The sequence below is a fragment of the Notolepis coatsorum genome, assembly GCF_963971535.1.
Source record: "Notolepis coatsorum genome assembly, chromosome: 5".
Classification (NCBI taxonomy): Eukaryota; Metazoa; Chordata; class Actinopteri; order Aulopiformes; family Paralepididae; genus Notolepis; species Notolepis coatsorum.
The window spans coordinates 138,497,811-138,518,391 of record NC_140169.1 but is presented as its reverse complement, the minus strand read 5'-3'; the positions used below and the strand labels follow the sequence as shown (position 1 = coordinate 138,518,391).

General features: G+C 44.3%; 1 protein-coding gene across 1 annotated transcript in view; it reads left to right on the top strand.

Annotated features, from left to right (window-relative positions):
• mthfd1l (methylenetetrahydrofolate dehydrogenase (NADP+ dependent) 1 like) overlaps positions 1-17,227 on the top strand; it is a 156,736-nt gene extending 139,509 nt beyond the window's left edge. Inside the window, 2 exon segments of the mRNA XM_084315202.1 lie at positions 11,626-11,734; positions 15,809-17,227. Coding sequence (XP_084171328.1) covers positions 11,626-11,715 — 90 coding nt within the window. The 3' untranslated portion in view covers positions 11,716-11,734; positions 15,809-17,227.
• Positions 17,228-20,581: the final 3,354 nt, after the last annotated feature.

Below are 20,581 nucleotides of genomic sequence, written 5' to 3'. Positions count from 1 at the left end.
TGGGAAGCCGGTGGGTGGTAATCTGGTTGTTGTAAACAGCCACTCCTACAGGTCGGTCAGGGCGCCTGCACAGCGAGGAAGGGATCTGGGGGGAGGTAGTGTGCCCTCCCACGCGTTACACTCACCCAATGAGAGTCCTCGCTGCCAGGTGAAAAGAGGCTGCTGGCTGTCTCCTATATATCGGAGGAAGCATGTGATAAGACTTCAGGGCTCCCTAGACCGGCAAGTAGGGGGCAAATACGCGCAACGACTAGGAAGGGGAGGGGGGAATTGGCATAACGACTAAATTGGGATGGGAGGAAAATACAAGAAAAATAGGAGGAGAAAAAGTGGATAAAAAAAAAGAAAATAACATCCCTGGTAAAAACACAAATGAAAGAGGTCCCTCTGCGTGATTGTATGATATGATATGATATGATAAATTTATTTATATTGCGCCCCTCAACCAATAGTTACATCGGCCCGGGGGCGCATCCCGGGAAAGAAAAAGAAACAAATAAGACAGGAACAATACGAAAACAGAAAAAAATACATGCAGTCCAACCAAGGAGATAGAGAACAGACAGACATAATACACCAGTCATACTACAAGCTGAATCTGAACAATACAAAACTAGCTCATGGATTTTTTTTTATGGTAAAAAGGTGGGTTTTGAGCATGGCCTTAGAGGTCCGTAGAGTGCTTGCAGATTTCAAGTTGAAAGGGAGCTTGTTGTGGTAGGTTAAGTTCTACAGATTTAATTCAATTAGTTGAGTTAAGAATTTCTTTAGTCGTGGACATCCTTACTTTTTTTTTTTTTTTTTTTTTTGATATTTTTTGCACAAATCTCTCCAATATTCAAAACATCTCTTTCCACATCATCATATGCAATTTCCAGGATTTGCCTTTTTCTTTTTTGTAAGAACATACAAAACATGTAAAGGACTCATACAAATACATTAACAACTGACATGGAAAATAAAAAAAAACGTACGAAAAAAGAAACATACTATACTATACATTATGTGTATACATCCCTGATATATATACTTTGCATGTAGACCGAACTACCTTCGAGCAGGTATGTGCTGCATCCTCTATCGGGATGCCACCCTTCTCCATATTGCATGTGAGAGAAAGCGCCCCAGACACATGCAGTTGTGCATGATAACATGCATGTCTCCGACACATGTATGTGGGTACGTGTATCACGTAAGCATGTGTACATGCCTCATATGTGTGTGTGTGCATCTTCCTGGACATGCTTACTTCTAAACAAAAAGTTTAACCCCCCCCCCCCCCCCCCCATCTAAGGCAGACCAGAGAGGACCCCACTGGCTTTACAGTGGCAACACCCCCCCCCCCCCCCCCAGTCAGTCATCAAAGAGAGGATCTAGTCCTGTCAGGCCATGTCCTGTGTCTCTAGTCCTGTTTAGACATGTCCTGTGTCTCTAGTCCTGTTTAGACATGTCCTGTGTCTCTAGTCCTGTTTAGACGTGTCTCCACTCCTGTGTCTCTAGTCCTGTTTAGACATGTCCTGTGTCTCTAGTCCTGTTTAGACGTGTCTCCACTCCTGTGTCTCTAGTCCTGTTTAGACGTGTCTCTAGTCCTGTTTAGACGTGTCTCCACTCCTGTGTCTCTAGTCCTGTTTAGACGTGTCTCCACTCCTGAGTCTCTAGTCCTGTTTGGACGTGTCTCCACTCCTGAGGATCTAGTCCTGTTTAGACGTGTCTCCACTCCTGAGTCTCTAGTCCTGTTTAGACGTGTCTCCACTCCCGAGTCTCTAGTCCTGTTTAGACGTGTCTCCACTCCTGAGTCTCTAGTCCTGTTTAGACGTGTCTCCACTCCTGAGGATCTAGTCCTGTTTAGACGTGTCTCCACTCCTGAGTCTCTAGTCCTGTTTAGACGTGTCTCCACTCCTGAGTCTCTAGTCCTGTTTAGACGTGTCTCCACTCCCGAGTCTCTAGTCCTGTTTAGACGTGTCTCCACTCCTGAGTCTCTAGTCCTGTTTAGACGTGTCTCCACTCCTGAGTCTCTAGTCCTGTTTAGACGTGTCTCCACTCCTGAGTCTCTAGTCCTGTTTAGACGTGTCTCCACTCCTGTGTCTCTAGTCCTGTTTAGACGTGTCTCCACTCCTGTGTCTCTAGTCCTGTTTAGACGTGTCTCCACTCCTGAGTCTCTAGTCCTGTTTAGACGTGTCTCCACTCCTGAGTCTCTAGTCCTGTTTAGACGTGTCTCCACTCCTGTGTCTCTAGTCCTGTTTAGACGTGTCTCCACTCCTGTGTCTCTAGTCCTGTTTAGACGTGTCTCCACTCCTGTGTCTCTAGTCCTGTTTAGACGTGTCTCCACTCCTGTGTCTCTAGTCCTGTTTAGACGTGTCTCCACTCCTGAGTCTCTAGTCCTGTTTAGACGTGTCTCCACTCCTGAGTCTCTAGTCCTGTTTAGACGTGTCTCCACTCCTGAGTCTCTAGTCCTGTTTAGACGTGTCTCCACTCCTGTGTCTCTAGTCCTGTTTAGACGTGTCTCCACTCCTGTGTCTCTAGTCCTGTTTAGACGTGTCTCCACTCCTGTGTCTCTAGTCCTGTTTAGACGTGTCTCCACTCCTGAGGCGGGTCTCGTTGTGACCGTACGCGTGACCGGTCCGTTCACATGGCCTCCTCTTTTCATGTCCCAAATCTCATTAGGGATGAAATGCCTCTCCACCTGAAAAACATCTCGGCAAGTCAGTTGATTTTTATTTACTCTTCTTCTTAGCTCGAGATATGCTTTCATGCTTCCCCAGCCGCGGTTAAATCATCGCAGCTGACAACAACTTATGTTAAGGGGGTTCTCACACACACAAATGTAATCATGTCATTTGTGGGCCCCCTCGCTCTCTAAATACTTAGGTTGTCCCTTTTTGTCACAGTCTTAAGCCATGTGAGATAGAATGTAGAGAACTGGACATTCTAATGATGATGTAACAAAAAGGTAGAATTCCAAGAGCGTTCGAAAAAAAAATAACCTAGAGGTAAAAAATGCTAAAGATTTCTCCGTTTTAATATCGAATTGAATATCTTTGTTGGTATCGAAGCGAGAATAAAATGTGATGCGATGTGAAACCTGAAAGCTTCCAGTAGATTCATACGGTATCTATCCTTAGACAACCCTTCATCATCGCCTGTGAAGATGAGGTCACCCCCCCACTTGCTCTCTCTGCTGGCCTGCAGTATAATTGGCTCGACAGACAACAGGCCATGAACAACAAAGATTTGTGAAATATCTCACCCCCCCCCCCCCTCCCCATGTGGCAACAACGACTTGGCAGGAATCACAGCTCCAACGTGACAATCACTCCAAACGTTTTAGATATCGTGAGTGTGTGCACTTGACTGAAAACCATAAATTCAAGGTCCACAACTAGAGAAATTAAAATCATAACGTGTTATTGCCATTTGTGGGAAGGAAGGGGTTAATGCACGCGGAAATCTTTCCCGTCCACAATCCAGTCCATGCTCCCAACGGTCAAGGCCCAGTAGCGGGGGTTCGGTACACGGAGACGGGTTCTCGGACGGTCCAGGGATGGGCGTGGCGGAGGGTAGTCAGACAGGCAGGGGTCAGGGGTCGTACATGGAGTGGGTTCTCAGACAGGCAGGGGTCAGGGGTCGTACACGGAGTGGGTTCCCAGACAGACAGGGGTCGTACACGGAGTGGGTTCCCAGACAGGTAGGGGTCGTACACGGAGTGGGTTCTCAGACAGGCAGGTCAGGGGTCGTACACGGAGTGGGTTCTCAGACAGACAGGGGTCAGGGGTCGTACACGGAGTGGGTTCTCAGACAGACAGGGGTCGTACACGGAGTGGGTTCTCAGACAGACAGGGGCAGTAGCATGTAGCACACAGCAGGGTCCTCCTTCCAAAACAGATAATTTCTTTCTCTGTGTGTTCGCCCTTTTTCTCCCTCTCCAATCACCGTGGTAACCAACCGCAGCCGCACTCCATAAATTAGACACAGGTGCCGATTGTGGGCGGAACTCCATATCCTAATATGGGCGTAGACACACACACAGTGGGAAATGCACATACTATCTGTTCTTTATCACCTCTCCTCGCCTGCTTCCCTGCCGGCCGCCCCACACTTTGTTCTGCTCTGCAGGGTCAGGTTGCGAGCGTGCAGCACGTTGCACCAGCATGTAAACAGCCAAAGCACATTTCTCTCTTTTTTTTTTTTTTTATCAATTCATTTTTTTTTATCAATTTTCAACAACAAAAACCAACAACACAACATCAACATCAACGGTAACAACAACAATAATAATAATAATAATAATAATAATAATAATAATAATAATAATAATAATAATAATAATAATAATAATAATGACAAAACAATAATAAATAATAAATACAGATATAAACGTAACTAATAAATACAAATATACCCAATAAAAACAAAAACAAAAACACACCACAAAAGACATTAGACAGACGTCCCCCCCCCCCCTCCCCCGCAGTCCACATTTCAATACCCGCCTGTCCCACCCGAGCAGTCGATATCTCCAAATAAATAACGACCAGCGACGTCAGGTACCAGTGAATTACCGTGAGATTCTCAGGTTCTTTCCATCTCATAGCGATACGTTTAGGCTCTCAGAGAGCGTCGAGTGCACCGGGAGTCGGCCCCAAACCACATCTCTCAATAGACCCAGTGTCCGTCCTCAGGTCCACTGCGTCTCTACGTCGCCACGGCCGCTGCTCCTCCTCTTTAGCTCTCGTCCATCTCACCCCAAATAGATTGTATATATATTGTTTTTTTTATCTACTTTTTCTCCCCATTTTCTATTTTTCTCCCTTCCCCAATTTCGTATTGTCCAATTCTACCCTCCCCTGTCTCGAACGTTGTTAGGCCATGCCTCCCACAAGCCGGCTGCAATGTGGACGAAGCCTTGCATCACGTGTCCCCTCCGGTACTCGAGGAGGCAGCCGTCGCATCTTTTCACCTGCACAGCGCGATCTCTCAGTGGCGAGGAGTAGCGCGTGGGAGGCTCACGCTGCCCCCGATACTTCCTGATTCTGCTGTACAGGCGCACCAACCGACCTGTAGGAGTCGCTGTCCACAACGTCCGATCCCCACCCACCAGCTTCCCACCCCCTAACACTGCCAATTGTATTAGTATGAACGACCAGCCAAGCTGGTAGCAACGCCGAGAGCTGGGCTCGAACCCAGCATCTCCTGCGTTGGTGGCGCGCGCCTTGCCCACTGCGCCACCTAGCCGCCCCAGATTGTATATATATTTAAGATACAACGATACACACATGAAAGGGTTAAGTATGTTATTCTCAAAAGAGCGCTCAAGTTACGGGGCTCAATGAATAACATTCATGCATGAAAATCGCATGTCTGTGTACACAAGTGCTTGTCTTACAGCATAACAGCATACAGCTCCTCAAGAAGCTTTGGTTCAAAATGCCTTATTGTTTATGTGTTATTTAAAATCATTAACCCTATATTGTCATTTTCTTTTGTCCATCGTTCGCCACGTGCTCACCATCATCAGGCACTGTGATCATTCAGCCAATTGAATGATGAGATATAGAATGGCTATAAAAGAGCAATTAAGAGGGATTTTCCCAACATTTTATATACTTTATACACTATTTATGAACATGTTTTATATAACGTTACTATTAACCAAAATCGAAATTTGTGAAACGTGTGACCCTTGATACCGCATCATGTCGCTCCATCAGTAAGCTCTATATATATATATATATATATATATATTACTGGAGCACCTAACGTTAGACTTCTCAACCTCTCCCCTGTCCATCTTAACTCCAACATGTAGTTGTGAACTTTTCTCTCTTTTTTTTCTTTTTTTAATTCTAACAAACCACCGGCTAAAGGCATCGTCTCTCTAAAGTGTAGGTTGTCAACACATTCATCAATCTTGACTTCTATAATAACCGCCTGCTATTGAGTTAAATGGGCCTAGATTATAGTAATTCTCCCTGCAGGGGGGTGATCCTCTAGAGTCCAGTGCACGGTTGCCCAGTTTGATACCAAGACACGAGTGGGTCGGGGGGGTTTCCCCCAATTTCACGTCCCACTGCTAGGCTCCGCAGTTAAACAGCTGTGTTGTGGCGGCGCAGGCCTTTAATATGTGGCTCATAGCGAACACCAGAGTATGACTCGCCTAGATTATAGGATTATTATCTACACGGCGCCTCGTCATTTTGCCAGGGCGCTCGGTGGCGTTATTCTTTATGGGACTTCCAACCAGAAGAAAGGAAGATAAGTTGTTCCTTTATTGATCCCCATGGGGGGAATTCAGGCGTCATAGCAGCATGGGGGAGGGGAGGTACAGGTATGGGCAGGTAGGGCTGACCTTCGAATTTCTTTTTTTTTGGAATTCGAAGCTTCGGGGGGGCGATTCTATTTTAATTCGAAGCTTCGAAATAAATAAAAATAATTATTTATTTTTTAATTATTTATTATTTTTTTTTTTTTATCTTGTGGGACTTGTACAGCACTTTGTTCAACTTTGTCAGTGCTGTAAAGTTTAAACCTTTTAAAATCTTAGACAAACAAAACACTTTGCTTTCATGAAATATTGTAAGCCGTCATTTGAGGCTTTATAAAAGCAGCACAATGAACACAAATCTGTCGATGCCGAGTCCGAACCTCATCTTAAATAACAAACAGCATTGCTTGTTGTAGTTAACAAAGAGAGGCAGAGTTGATTTAGCAACAAAAAGAATTATTATAATAATTCATATTTATTTTATTTAAATTCTTTTTTTTAATAATCAAATTTTATTTTCATATTCGAATCCCATGCCCATCGAACGAAGCTTTGAAGTATTTAAGACAGCCCTATGGGCAGGGTAAAGTTATTGTAAATAGTGTGGATAAAACTGTGAGAGTTTCTCATTTGAGTCTGAAATTGGACCTGGGCGGAATAATGTTTATCTCAGCGCTTTGTCACACGGTCAGGTTATGGTTGTTTAGTGACAGCATGTAGCTGAGGAAGACACTCTGGCCACCTATTGGGTGATGTGAGAGCAGAAGGTGTTGATCTGATCAGGGTTTTAACCCTGTAAGACCCTCAGTTGCAAAATTACAACATTACTTTTAGCTTTTTAGCTATAAAAGTCTGTAAATGTTTGTTTTTATTTTGTTAGCACATTTACATAGTCAATGGGTTCTGTTGTTCAGCCTCAGAATGCTATTGGATGGTAAATGTGTTTATAGGTCCCACATTCTGGCCTCTGAAGTTGATAATGTCAATTTAATTTGGGCCTTACATTTAAATAGCTTCTCTAGCTTCTCACGTGAATTTGGCTTAACACAGTTTGCTGGCTCAGAGACCATTGAATCCACACCTTTCTGTGTGATGCGATTCAATTCCTGGTTCACTCTTCCAGGTCCAACATGAAGCATCCCGTTCTCCATTTTGCCCCTTCTGTCTGCACCTAGTTCTCATCTAGTTATCACTATGTCGGCACCTAATTCTCATCTAGTTATCACTATGTCTGCACCTAGTTCTCATCTAGTTATCACTATGTCGGCACCTAATTCTCATCTAGTTATCACTATGTCTGCACCTAGTTCTCATCTAGTTATCACTATGCTTTTGTTTGTGCCTAGTCCTCATCTATTTATCACTATGTAGTACCAAAGCTTTTCACAAATATAATTTCCTAGGCGGCTGGGTGGCGTGGCGGAGATTGCGCTCGTCACCAATGCAAGAGACTCCGGTATCGAATCCCAGTCTCAGCATTGCCTTCGACTTGGGCCGGTCGTCGTACAGGCTCATTTGGCAGAGTCAGCGGGTGGAAAGTCGATGGGTGGGGATTGGACGTTGTGGACAGCGACTCCTACAGGTCGGTTGGGTGACGCCTGCACAGCAGAGACAGGAAGTGGCGAGGGTAGTGTGAGCCTCCCACGCGTTACTCCTCGCCACTGAGTTCGAGCTGTCTGGTGAAAAGATGCGACAGGCTGCCTCCTCGTGTACCGGAGGGGGACACGTGATGCAAGGCTTCTATCCTCACTACAACCGACCAGTGGGGGACATAGTCTAGCAACGTTCAAGACAGTGGAGGGGAGAATTGGCAACACGAAATTGGGATGGGAGAAAAAATAGAAAAATTAGGAGAAAAAGTGGATAAAAAAAATATATATAATTTCCTTCTTTTTTTTTTTAAACTTTGGCCATTCCCCTGGCTCTTTTATGTGTTTATCACATTTATTCTGGTCAAGGTTTGACCGACAGAAACAGGCTGAAAGGGTTCAGATGGGGGGGAAGACACTCTGGGAAAGGCACGGCTGCAGTCCGGGATTCGAACTCGCTAAACCCCAGATCCGTGACGAGCACGGTTGTCCACGGCGCCGAAATAGCGCTCGCGGTACGTGGTGAGCTACTGGAGCTCCCCTATATATAATTTCCTTCTTACTTTCACAAAGAAATCCATTGTACGTCTTTCTGCACGTGAGGGCGAAACCTCGAATTGTGTTTGTTTCTTCATGTAACATGTGTCATTGTTGAACCTGGTTTGGTGGAAGGTGGTGTTCCTTTATACCGTAACACACTATGATGCTGTGTATCTCGGCGGGTGGACCGCTTTACTCTCCCTGCTCGTACCCCTGCAGCCGCTGCAGATACAGAACCGACGTGGAAGTGTGTTTCTAGGGGTTCGATTCCCAGTGGGGGCCACACTGAGAAATGTACTATGCAGTCATTTCCATTGTAAAGTGTCCTAGGGCTAGAAAAAAAAACTGTAGAAAGGCAGTCATTCATTCATTCACATCTATGATGGGAAAAGAATCTCAAGTTCTTGAAAGGCCACAGTAGCCTACACCCTTATACACACACACACACACACACACACACACATACACACACACACACACACACACACACACACACACACACACACACACACACACACACACACACACACACACACAGTCACACACACACACACACACACACACAGTCACACACACACACACACACACACACACACACATACACACACCCACACACACACACACACACACACACACACACACACACACACACACACACACACACGCACACACAAAGGAGGACCATTTGAGAAGTGTTTCCATTTTCTTGTGGGAATCTATCGCCGAGCCCCTCTCTCTCGCTCTCTTCGCATGCTCTCCTTCCTGAAAGCGTCATCTGTGTGCGTTACTACCTATGTAAACTCCCATTGTGTTGAGAAGGCAGGGGGCGGGCCGTCCTACTGCGGGGGGGTGGTGGCGGCGCTCGGAGGGGAAGCCGTCACCAGGACCAGGAGGATGGATCACAGAAGCGAACGAATCAAACCTCATTGATGTGTTCATGGGAAAGTTGGTATCTTTTCAACTCAACTGTTGTTTTTTGATCTTGACACAAGGGCCGACCTTGAATCCCACTGAGTTGAACGTATAAAGCTTACTTTATAATAACCACACACCGCGCTCTCTTCCGTAGGGGCCGGGCGATTAGTCAAGTTTCAGTTGAAATCTTGGCTTCCCACGATCATGAATGCAAGATAATCGAGGTAAAAAAAAACGATTATTGTGCCGCATGCCGCGTTCCTCTCATTTTGTTTTGTGTTGTAAATGCAGCACATCCTTCCTTCACAGGGGTGTGCTCTGCCCCCCCCCCCAAGCCCAAACAGCAGTTTCAGTAGTTTGCGTTGAGGGGCAAGAGGGAGCCACAGAGATCACAGTTAAATCCCCAGCAGTGGTATACCTCTGGCTTGGTAGTGTGGTTGTGAAAGAGTTAACCCTTTGTCGTGTGGCAGTGAAAGGGTTAACCTTCTGTATCGTCACAGTGAACGGGGTTAACCATTTGGTAGTGTGGTAGTGAAAGGGTCCATTGGGGACTTCATCATCAGTCAACCACATGACCCCAATCAGCTTCTCTCCGCCTCACCGCTCCTGTTTAGGAGGATTTAGGTGTATCAGTCTCTCAGTGGTGTTCCTTACCTTGTCTTGTCAAACGACATTAAGTTGGTGCTGACTGGCTGACTGCTGGTTAAGTTGTTAGGGTGCCTTGCCTGCTAAGCCGGGCTGGTGATGTGTACCGCTGGTTGTTTATAGCAGATACTGCATATTACAGCTCTTCAGTGTGGCTCTGTAGTCAAGTCAAGTCAAGAGTTTTATTTGTCACGGCATGCCATACAGGGCATACAGTGAAATGCGGGTGGTCATGCCCGCAGCGATTGTGCAACAATACAAGTAATAAGAATAAGACATAACGGGTATAAATGTACATAACGTTTAAATGCAAAGTCAGTCGCTCCGATGTGTCTTTGAATCAACCCCACTGATACCTGTGCAATAGATACATTTGAGTGTTTTTTGCGAAAGACATATATACGCAAGATATAGATAATATACATTCGGACTGCAGGCAAAAGTGGTCTGAGCGGTCATGTCGGAATTCGTGCAACTTTCACGTCACTCTAGATTGGCGTCCATCACAGTTCCGCGCTGGCGGGAGTCACTCTGTGAACACAAACATGGAAGACAGCTGTGATGGATGTGGTCAGTGGAGGGCCAGCGAGGTGTTTACCCTAGAAGTATTTGGCGCGATACTTACTGCACTTCAAGCAAAATGTGCTCAGGAATTAGCTGGCCTCATGAGAACTTATAAATTAAACTGTGACTTTAGTGTCCTCCATCTTTACGTCCATCTTAGTTATTGTTTATTTGCGCATGCGGGTCAATTCGGGGGCACGACCAGTTCACACTGGAACCTGATATCTGCGGTTTGAACGTTAGGCTGCAAGGGTTAGGCTTTTTAGTTCCCGCCGGGGCCAAAATGTGTATCGTTGGTGCCAATTCTTCAAGCTGAACTAGCTAATCAAACCTTGGCAAAACTCTTATTTTGTAAGATTTAGCTGTTGCATTATTCACATCTGTTTTTCAGTATAGTTGTTATGCTAATCACACGCACTCTGGAAATGTAATTTCTATGGCTCGGTGAATATGGATGACAAGCTAGCTTGCTCGTTTCCAAAGGAATGATCCATCTTGTTTGCCCAACAGGTGCAGTAGGTCCGTCAATGTGTGAGTGTACGTACAGCCTTACAGCCTTTTTCTCATCTAGTCCAACAATATACCCCCCCCCCCCCCCCCCCCCCCAACAATCCCTTGTTTTTTTGCTGTGATCGATTGGCCACCGCAGCGTGGGGAGGGATTCTGTTACAGCAAAAGTTGACTCCAGTTCAACTTTCTCGCAGAAAACACCCCTCTGTTTTATTCTTTCCCCCTGCATTGTCTGATTAGATGTGCATGAGACCGTACACGGCATCACAGGTGTTATTCTGTGTCGCTTCCTTGCTCGCGGAGGACTCGTGCTAATGTGAACGCTAATACAAACGGGATTCACGGGGGGGAGGGGGGGAGAGCAACCCGATACGCCAGTTTTGATGCCCTTGCGTGTTCATCTCTCGTAATGAAACGTGTCACTGGATATCTTCACATGAAAAGTGTCACTGGATATCTAGCAATAGCATGGCAAAATAAGATGCATTATTTAGTTGGAAGTTTTAACAACTTATTATGCACCACTATAATACTTACTTTCCCCTGTCTCTCTCTCTGTTCTACCTTTTCTTTCTCTTTCTCTCTTTTTTTATGAACCAGATGAGCACCATGCCAGGCTTGCCCACCAGACCCTGTTTCTATGACATCGACCTTGACCCCGTCACCGAGGAGATCACCGGGCTGTTCTGAGCGCGCTCCAGAAAGAGAGGTAAAAACAACAGCTAACAGTGTCCATGTGCTTCAGAGACGGTGGGCGTTAGCGGCTATTATCTTCTGTTGCGGTAAACAGGAGTAGCATTCCTGTTACTATACTTAAGCAGGATTCTCTGCCGGCATGTCACACGGTCCCAGTTTTGCTCCAAGGAAACTATAAAAGAAGGAAGGGTCATCACATCACTGTTGGGACATGGGATCAGCCATCAATGAACGATCGCTCGTGAACTCGTTCATATTTTGGGGCGAACGTGAACTGAACGTACTGTATTTACGCTAGATGAGCATAATTGTGAACGCGTTCACTCTCTGCGCTCTATCACAGTATAACTTCGTTCAAAAGTGTGCCCGATTTGGGACGGGCGCGCACACACACACACACACACACACACACACACACACACACACACACCGAAAGGTTTCGGTGTGTGCGTGTTGCGCGCGGAGAGAGAGACTTGTTACATGCGACACGGGCGCCCCTTCAAGGCAATGGTAGGGGAAACACTGATAAATAATCACAGTGTGATGGAAATGCCAGTATTCTGATTGCCGTCTGTGGTTCTATACGGGTTGTGGCAATACTTTTGACAAATAATAGCTTGCAGCAATGTATTAAAAAAATAACTATAAACTAGTTCAACATTTTGAATTATGAACTATGAACTGAACTATTTCATTTTAAAATTTGTCAACTGTGAAAGTGAACTTTCCCAACACTGCCATCTATCTCCTCGTGGTCATTTTAATAAATGATTACCTCGGATTTCAGAATCATTGGTAATTTGTTACATTGTTAACTAGCTAACGTTTGATACAGTATATTGGTTGACGTATATTCCCTCAGTTAGCTGGTATTTTCCTTTTTATTATTTACATAATAATAGGCTTCAATAGAACTGGCACCAAACTGTTCTCTCTGTTTTCATTTGAGTCCTCAGTTTCCTACGGCCCTCCCTCACGCTCAAGTATATGATACTCATACAGTACAGTCACGAGCAGTGAACTCCAAGCCCACGTGACTGAACTCAAACTAGAAAGAAACAGACTAAGAAATGACGTAAACTCCATGATAAAAACTGCAAAAAAAAATGTCATCAATGACAAAACTGAGGAAAACAAAAATAAACCACGTGAACTTTGGAAATTACTCAATAATCAACTAGGCTGCAGTAAAAAACTTAAAACCAGGTTCTCAAACATAAACATAAAGACGGACAACATGCTCATCACAGACAAACTGGATGTAGCCAATTACTTAAACACTTTCTTCACAAACATAGCCACAACACTGGTAAACAAACTACCCTCCCACTCAGGGCATTATGGGGTAGAACACATAGTAGCATACTACAAGAACCTAGGCGTCCACAAAGACGATTTCAAACTGGAAATGGTAACTACAGATGAGGTACTCAATAAACTGAGCGCCCTCCAACCGAACAAGGCCACTGGCCATGACAACATCCCCTCCAAATTCCTTAGAGACTCAGCAGCCGCCATCACCCCAGTCATCACACACATAATAAACCTCTCCATAAAACAGGGACACGTCCCCAAGGACTTCAAAATAGCGAGAGTAACACCCCTGCACAAAAAGGGCAGCAAATTAGACCCAGGCAACTACCGCCCTGTTTCTATCCTTACATCCATCTCGAAAGTCATGGAAAAAATAGTACACGAACAGGTCGAAAAGTACCTTACGGATAAAAATCTAATCTACGAATTCCAATCTGGCTTCAGAACATCCCACTCCACTGACACATGCCTTCTCTATTTGAACGACCACATCAAACAAGAGCTGGACGCAGGCAAATACTGCGGCATGGTCATGCTAGACCTACAAAAGGCCTTCGACACTGTCAATCACACCATTCTGATTGACAAACTAAAAGCAATTGGTTTTGATAGTTTATCAGTGAGCTGGATACAATCCTACCTGGAGGGGAGAGAACAGATGGTGGAGGTAAACGGTACCCTATCCCCCCCCCCTCACAGTGAACTGTGGTGTTCCACAAGGAAGCATACTAGGACCACTACTGTTCCTAATTTATGCAAATGACATGTCGTCAGCTTGTGACTGCAACTTGTTCCTGTTTGCGGACGACTCAGCCCTGCTGGTCTCTGACAAGAACAAGTTACAGGTTGAAAAAACCCTCCGCTCGGAACTAGGCAAAATCTGCATATGGCTCGCCGACAACAAACTATCATTACACATGGGCAAAACAGAGTCCATTCTCTTCGGTTCAAATAACAAACTCAGCAAGACCGACGGCTTCTCAGTTACAGTGGGTGACAATATTGTCACAAGGAAAGATGAAATTACCTACCTGGGTTCCATCCTAGAGGCTAATCTTTCCTGTGACAAAATGGCATCCAATGTAATAAAAAAAGTCAATCAACGAACTCGATTCTTGTACCGGATCTCCTCCCTGGTAAACAAGAATACCCTGAAGACTCTGGCAGGAGTACTCATTCAAGGGTACTACGACTATGCTTGCACCTCATGGTACCAAAGCACCTCAAAGGCACTAAAAACCAAATTACAAACATCTCAAAACAAACTAGTCAGACTACTGCTTGACCTGACTCCTAGAACCCACCTCACCCCTGCACACTTTGCCAACCTAGGATGGCTTAGAGTAGACGACAGAGTACAGCAACTTGCAATGGGCCTGGTCTACAAGATACACTACACGACCAAGGTACCCATGTACATGTCAAAATACTTCCCAAAGGTCAGTGAATACCACGATCACAACACCAGAGGGAGCTCCACAAATCATGTAAAACCCAGATTCGGCTCAAACAAGGGACTAAACACGTTTCGCAATTATGCCACAACAATGTGGAACGCCCTACCCAAAGCTGTAAAGGAATGTGAATCACTACCCACCTTCAAAAACACTCTCAAAGAACACCTACGGGAGACTGCAGTTCAAAACTGGCCCCTACAAATGTCCTAACCCAGTTGTACAATAAAGACCAAGCATGGCTTTGTCAGTATTCCAATGTACCCCCCCCCCCCCCCCCCCCACCTCCAATGTACAGCCCCACCCCACCTACCCAACCTCCTCCAATGAACAGTTTCTATGTCAAATGTAGGTCAGTATTCCAATGTACAGTGTGTGTGTCCCCCCTCCAATGTACAGCCCCACCCCACCTACCCAACCTCCCCCAATGCACAGTTTCTATGTCAAATGTATATACACTCTTTTTCTGGATTTTTTTAGTATCACAAACAGTACTGTATTTGAAAATCTGGTATGTCATAAATGTATAGATGTAGCAGTACTGTCTATCTGTATGTCATGTGTGTCATATGATGAATTGAAAATGGAGGACCCTGATGGAAACAAGACGAAAGTCTTTCTCAGGTCTGCATCCTCTTAACAATTGTATGTATTGAGCTGTACTGTACTGTACCCATTCTGCAATCTGTTAATAAACTTTTCAATCAATCAATCAAAGATCTCAACCCCTCTTAGTCAGTTAGTCCATAAATCGACACTTTTCGTCTCAGTCAATCAAGAATTTATGTTTTTTTCCCCTATGCTGAATGAGTATGATATCCTGACAAATGATAAGCACATCTCTGGTATAAGCTCTAGTCTAGATGGTCACATATTATGAAAAACTCCCCTCCCCCTCCTCCGTCATGTGGGGATCATAACACAATGCACGTGTGAAGCGATCTCAGGAAAATGCACATGTACAAAATGGCGGCTTGCTCGTCAAATCTTCTCTCTGCTACCTAAGGTTGAAACGAAAATACGTTTTAACGGTAAGTTTGATTATGCTATTGCTGGATCTCGAGTCATATTTCATCTGCAACGTCCAGTTTGACAGTTTGATCTGAATTTTGTTTCAACGGGACTGGCTTGTGCCACCACTGCTAAAATGTATGATGGTTATCGTATTTGTACGATAAAAGCGGCTCGCTCGTTACAGACACAGAAACAGATTTTCTTCATAAAAGGATTCTTCCAAGAACAGAGACCAATACGGTAGTAATTTATTTCACGGAGAACAGCCCTACTTACTGTACATCATCTCCTTGTCTCTCCCACAGGCTCTCTGAAGGATGGCGCCTCATCTGTGTTGATCGAACCCCCCTCCCTCCCCCCCCCCTCCCTCCCTCCCTCCCTCTTCAGAATCATCCAAGGCCAGGGTGCCGCTGCATCAACTCCATACAATGTTTGCACCGCTCTGTGATATAAGCCAAAGAAGGGCTCTCCCGCCCCCCCCCCCCCCTGTGTCTTCTCCTTTTTCTTTGTGATCAAATTATTTTAAATGTTCTTATTTCCACATGTAACAAGACACAACACAATACAGTAGTAATAATAATAATAATAATAATAATTATAATTATAATTATAATAATAATAATACACAAGCCATCACAGGACAGCACTTCAATAACAATAATAACAAGACAATTCGATTAAATCAAATTAAATGAATCAATAAAGCGGTAAATAAAAATTGAATAGAATAAAAGATAATAAAAATAAAATTATATTTCAGGAGATGTTTCTAAAGGACATTTCTCCCCCCCCCCACTCCCACCCCCACCCCAGGACCCCTCAGTCAGGACCAACACCCCGACCCCGCTCTGCTGCTAAATCATGGATTTTACTCTCCCAGCTGCCTGTGTCTTCTCCTTATAAATGATGTCCGTGTGTGTGTGTGCGGAGAAGTCTGCTTTACTTAAGTTTAAAAAGAAACGTGTTATTTGAGGACACCTTTTGTGTTAACGGTGCTCCGTTTTTTTATTCATGTCTTAACAAGCGGTTTAAACTGACACAAGCTGATGTATTTGTGGACCAGAAGCCCCGGTCGTATTCCGCACAAATCAGCCGTAACCGTGGTTATCTAACCTCGCATGCACTGTATCCTGCTTCACGTCTCGGCTCTGTGGAGTTTGTTTACGTTCTCTCCGTTGCTCATTTAAAGTATGTTTGGGGTCGGTTCCATTTCAATCTAAGGAGACGTTTTGGAATTGCCCTATTTCACTCTTGACGTGTCTATGTAAACAGAACGTGTCCTTGGAGAGAGGTTAGCTCGTGAAAAACAAGCTATTTTTAGCTATTGCTACGTTTTTTTTTCAATTTATTCTATTTAATTTAAAAGAGAATGTGTGGATTTTAGTTTCTTTTACAATCACTAGAATTACAAAAGGTTGCCACGAATCTTCAATGAGAGTGAGTGGAATTACGTTCTAATTCTCTGATTTACCCCCCCCGTCTCACGTGACGGCAATGCATTCTGTTTACATGGTAACGGAAAACAGAGCGAAATGATTCAACGGTTGACTTAACAGGGCTGATTCTGATTCTACTGCAACTCTTGTTACTGCTGAACCAAGCGCACAGCTGTTTTGAAGATATACTTTTATATGTGATACCTGCAGTTATTACTGCATTATACTTTGTATACTGCTTTGAAACTACTGTGCCTTTTAAATAAACATATTTTATTTACTCCAAAACTGAATCTGTGTTTTTTTCACTGGTGGCCCCAGTACATCTGCTCTTTTGACTCTCTCTATCTCTCTCTCTGTATCTATCTCTCTCTCTCACTCTCTCTTCCTGTTATTTCAGGGATCTCAAAGGAAATGACAAAATAGCACAAAGTTATTTATGGCAAAAAATGAACAATTTTTTTAAAGAAAGCCACTTGACCCCCTCAGCCACCCACGCTGGTGCACTTATATAGTTGCACTTATATAGTTAGTCGTAAATCTAGAACGCACATTACTCAAACACACATCAAGACGTCAAGGACAGAGGTCCACTGGTGGTAGCATTGTGTCAATCTGGCCCCTACGTAGAAAAACTCATACCTGGATCGCTGAATATACCTTCTTCTACTTTTCTATCATTCAAGAATCATCATTTACTTTTATTCGATCTGGGATTGCTATACAATGGTCAGTGCATCATCTTATCAAATTCATTTTAAAATAATAATAATTTGACACACTTAATTGTAATTGTCTAATTGTTTTATAACAATAGACCAGAACTAGTCGGCATGAATGACTGTAAAGCTAGATTCAAGGTATTTTTACACGTCACCATATGCAACGAGTAATTGTTCTCTGTTCACAGCATGAAAAAATACGAAAACAGTGATCCTAACACAATACAAGAAGGTTGTAGCTTAGTTATATATACAGAAAATCGATAATATACAAAAAACAAATGGTAATAATGAATACTGTGAAATAGTATGCAGTATAGCCACTAGTTATTAAAATGTTTAAAAGTCAAATACATTGAGATGGCTCAATCCATTTAATAAATACTAATAATAATACTACACTAATAATAATAATAATAATAATAATAATAATAATAATAATAATAATAATAATAATAATAATAATACTCTTTATTTGTATAGCACCTTTCATACAATAATTGCAGCCCAAACTGCTTCATAGCCGTAAAAGAGACTATTGGAATAAAAGCAATGCAGAAAACAACAAAAAGGTTAAAGCATCAATGCAGATACTGTTTGAGCCCAGCGCTCCACATTGCTTTCAGTTTAGCTGGTCGTTCATACTAATACACATTGGCCGTATTAGGGGGTGGGAAACTGATGGGTGGGGATCGGGGGCGTTGTGGACATCGACTCCTACAGGTCGGTTGGTGCGCCTGCGCAGTAGAATCAGGAAGTGTCAGGGGCAGCGTGAGCCTCCCACGCGTTACTCCTCGCCACTGAGTGATCGAGCTGCGCAGGTGAAAAGATGCGACTGCTGTTACCTCAAGTACCGGAGGGGACTTGTGCTATGTATGACTTAGTCCACATTGCAGCCGGCTTGTGGGAGGCAAGAAACAGCGTTCGTGACAGGGGAGGGTTGAATTGGATGATACGAAATTGGGATGGGAGAAAATATAGAAAAAAAAAAGCATCAATGCAGATACAATATAAATATTGACTCTAAAACAGTTTAGACAATAAAGTTACAATAAGGTCCTGGGTTCATATCGGTTGGTTGTTGCACCTTTTACTCAAAGGGATGATTTTCCAGTGTTTTTTCCAGTCATTTCCAGCTCCTCTTCTCCCGTCGAGGACGCAGGCCTGAAAACAACCGTTGGCAGCACCCCAGAGTGTCTGTCATTATGGGATGTTTGGGTTACTACGTGGAGCTTGTGTACATGTATGCACACGTGTGTTCCCATCATACCTGGCATTCCACACCTGTTGGGTCTGTTATTCCTGGTGTTCACCGGGCAGGCTCTCTCTCTCGCTCTCGCTCTCTCTCTCTCTCTCTCTCTCTCTCTCTCTCTCTCTCTCTCTCTCTCTCTCTCTCTCTCTCTGTAAATACAGTGTGTGTGTGTTGCTTGCTGTCAGGTGCACAGGAATGTGTCCATTCATTGAGGGGGGCTCTGAGCTCTTAATTGCATGTGGTGTGTATGAGGGGGGGGGGGGGGGGGGGGGGGTTGCATGTGTGTGTGTCTCTGTGTGTCATGAGACTGAACCCCCTTTTTTGAGCCGATGACAGATTGGACAGACATGGAATCAGTGGACCTTTGTCATTGCATTGCAACGCTCTGGAAAATCCCTGTCTTGTCAGCTCGTACTTTGTTTACGCCGCATTTTCGACCCTTCAAACTCCCATCTGTTAACACTCATATAAAAATAGCATGACTAACTTCAGAACCAAGGACAGGTCCCCTGGTGTATTATTAAGAGCCGGGGAAGCAAACTGTTACATACTGGCCCCAGGCACCGTGGTGTGTGTATGAATCCACACACACACACACACACACACACACAATTCACACTTTTAACTAGAGACTGTTTCACTGGAATTGTGTTGCTAGGGAACAGCTTCATAACATGGTTATTTCCTGTCAGTCATTGATATTAGCAAACACTAGACTAGATAGATAGATAGATACTTTATTCATCCCCTAGGGGAAATTCAGGGTATCCCAGTTATGTCCTCATCATGAATTAAAAAAGTAAGCTCATGATACAAATTCAAGTACATCATATCTACCAGTAATAATAAAACCGGTGTAGAAAACCGGTGTAGAAAACAGGTGTGGGGAACAGGAAACAAACAGCCACAGGTCAAAGGTCAAGGTCCCCCGCACTAGACGTGAGTTGTTGGAACAGTCTGATGGCTGTGGGGACAAAGGAAGTAAACCTGGGTCCATTTCAAATGCTTTTGTTAAGTGAATGTTGTTTAAAATGAGAAGAAGACAGAAAATGGTGGACATCCTTCAGTAAAACCCAACGACAGAGAAAGAGACTTGACAGTAGCCATCACAAGCCACAAACATCTTGCAAGTTGTAAAGTGTATGCCTGCGAGATTCGTGTGACTTATTACGACGAGGAGGGGGCCTTTTTCCCCAAAATGCACCTCTGTTGCTTTCTGGTCAAGAAGCCCATTTGGCCCTAATAACAGGGTGCCTTGGGTTTATGAGAAAACATGGCAGTAGAATGTGCATAACAGTATGTGACAGAGGGCTAGACGCGACAGCCCCCCGCTGTGCCTGGCCTGGCCATTACCATGGAGGGGCACCGGAGCCTGGTGCCAGACACCACCCCTCAGGGCCCGGCGGGCCGCATTCTTCAACTTCCCCTGTCTCGGTGAGAAACATACCAGAGTGAACTCCTGTCTCACTGTTACCTGTTAAAGTAAAGGTCTTGTGGCCTGAACGTCCAGCACAGAATGATTTCAGTATTTAGAGCTGAAGCAGGTATACGTGAATTAAAAGCTCCTGGATGCTCATTTGAATGGTTCTTCAGAATACGTGACCGGGTGACCTTTTTAGGTGGACTCCATGAGATGTAGTTTAAAGGTGGAGTCCAAACAAAATTTTT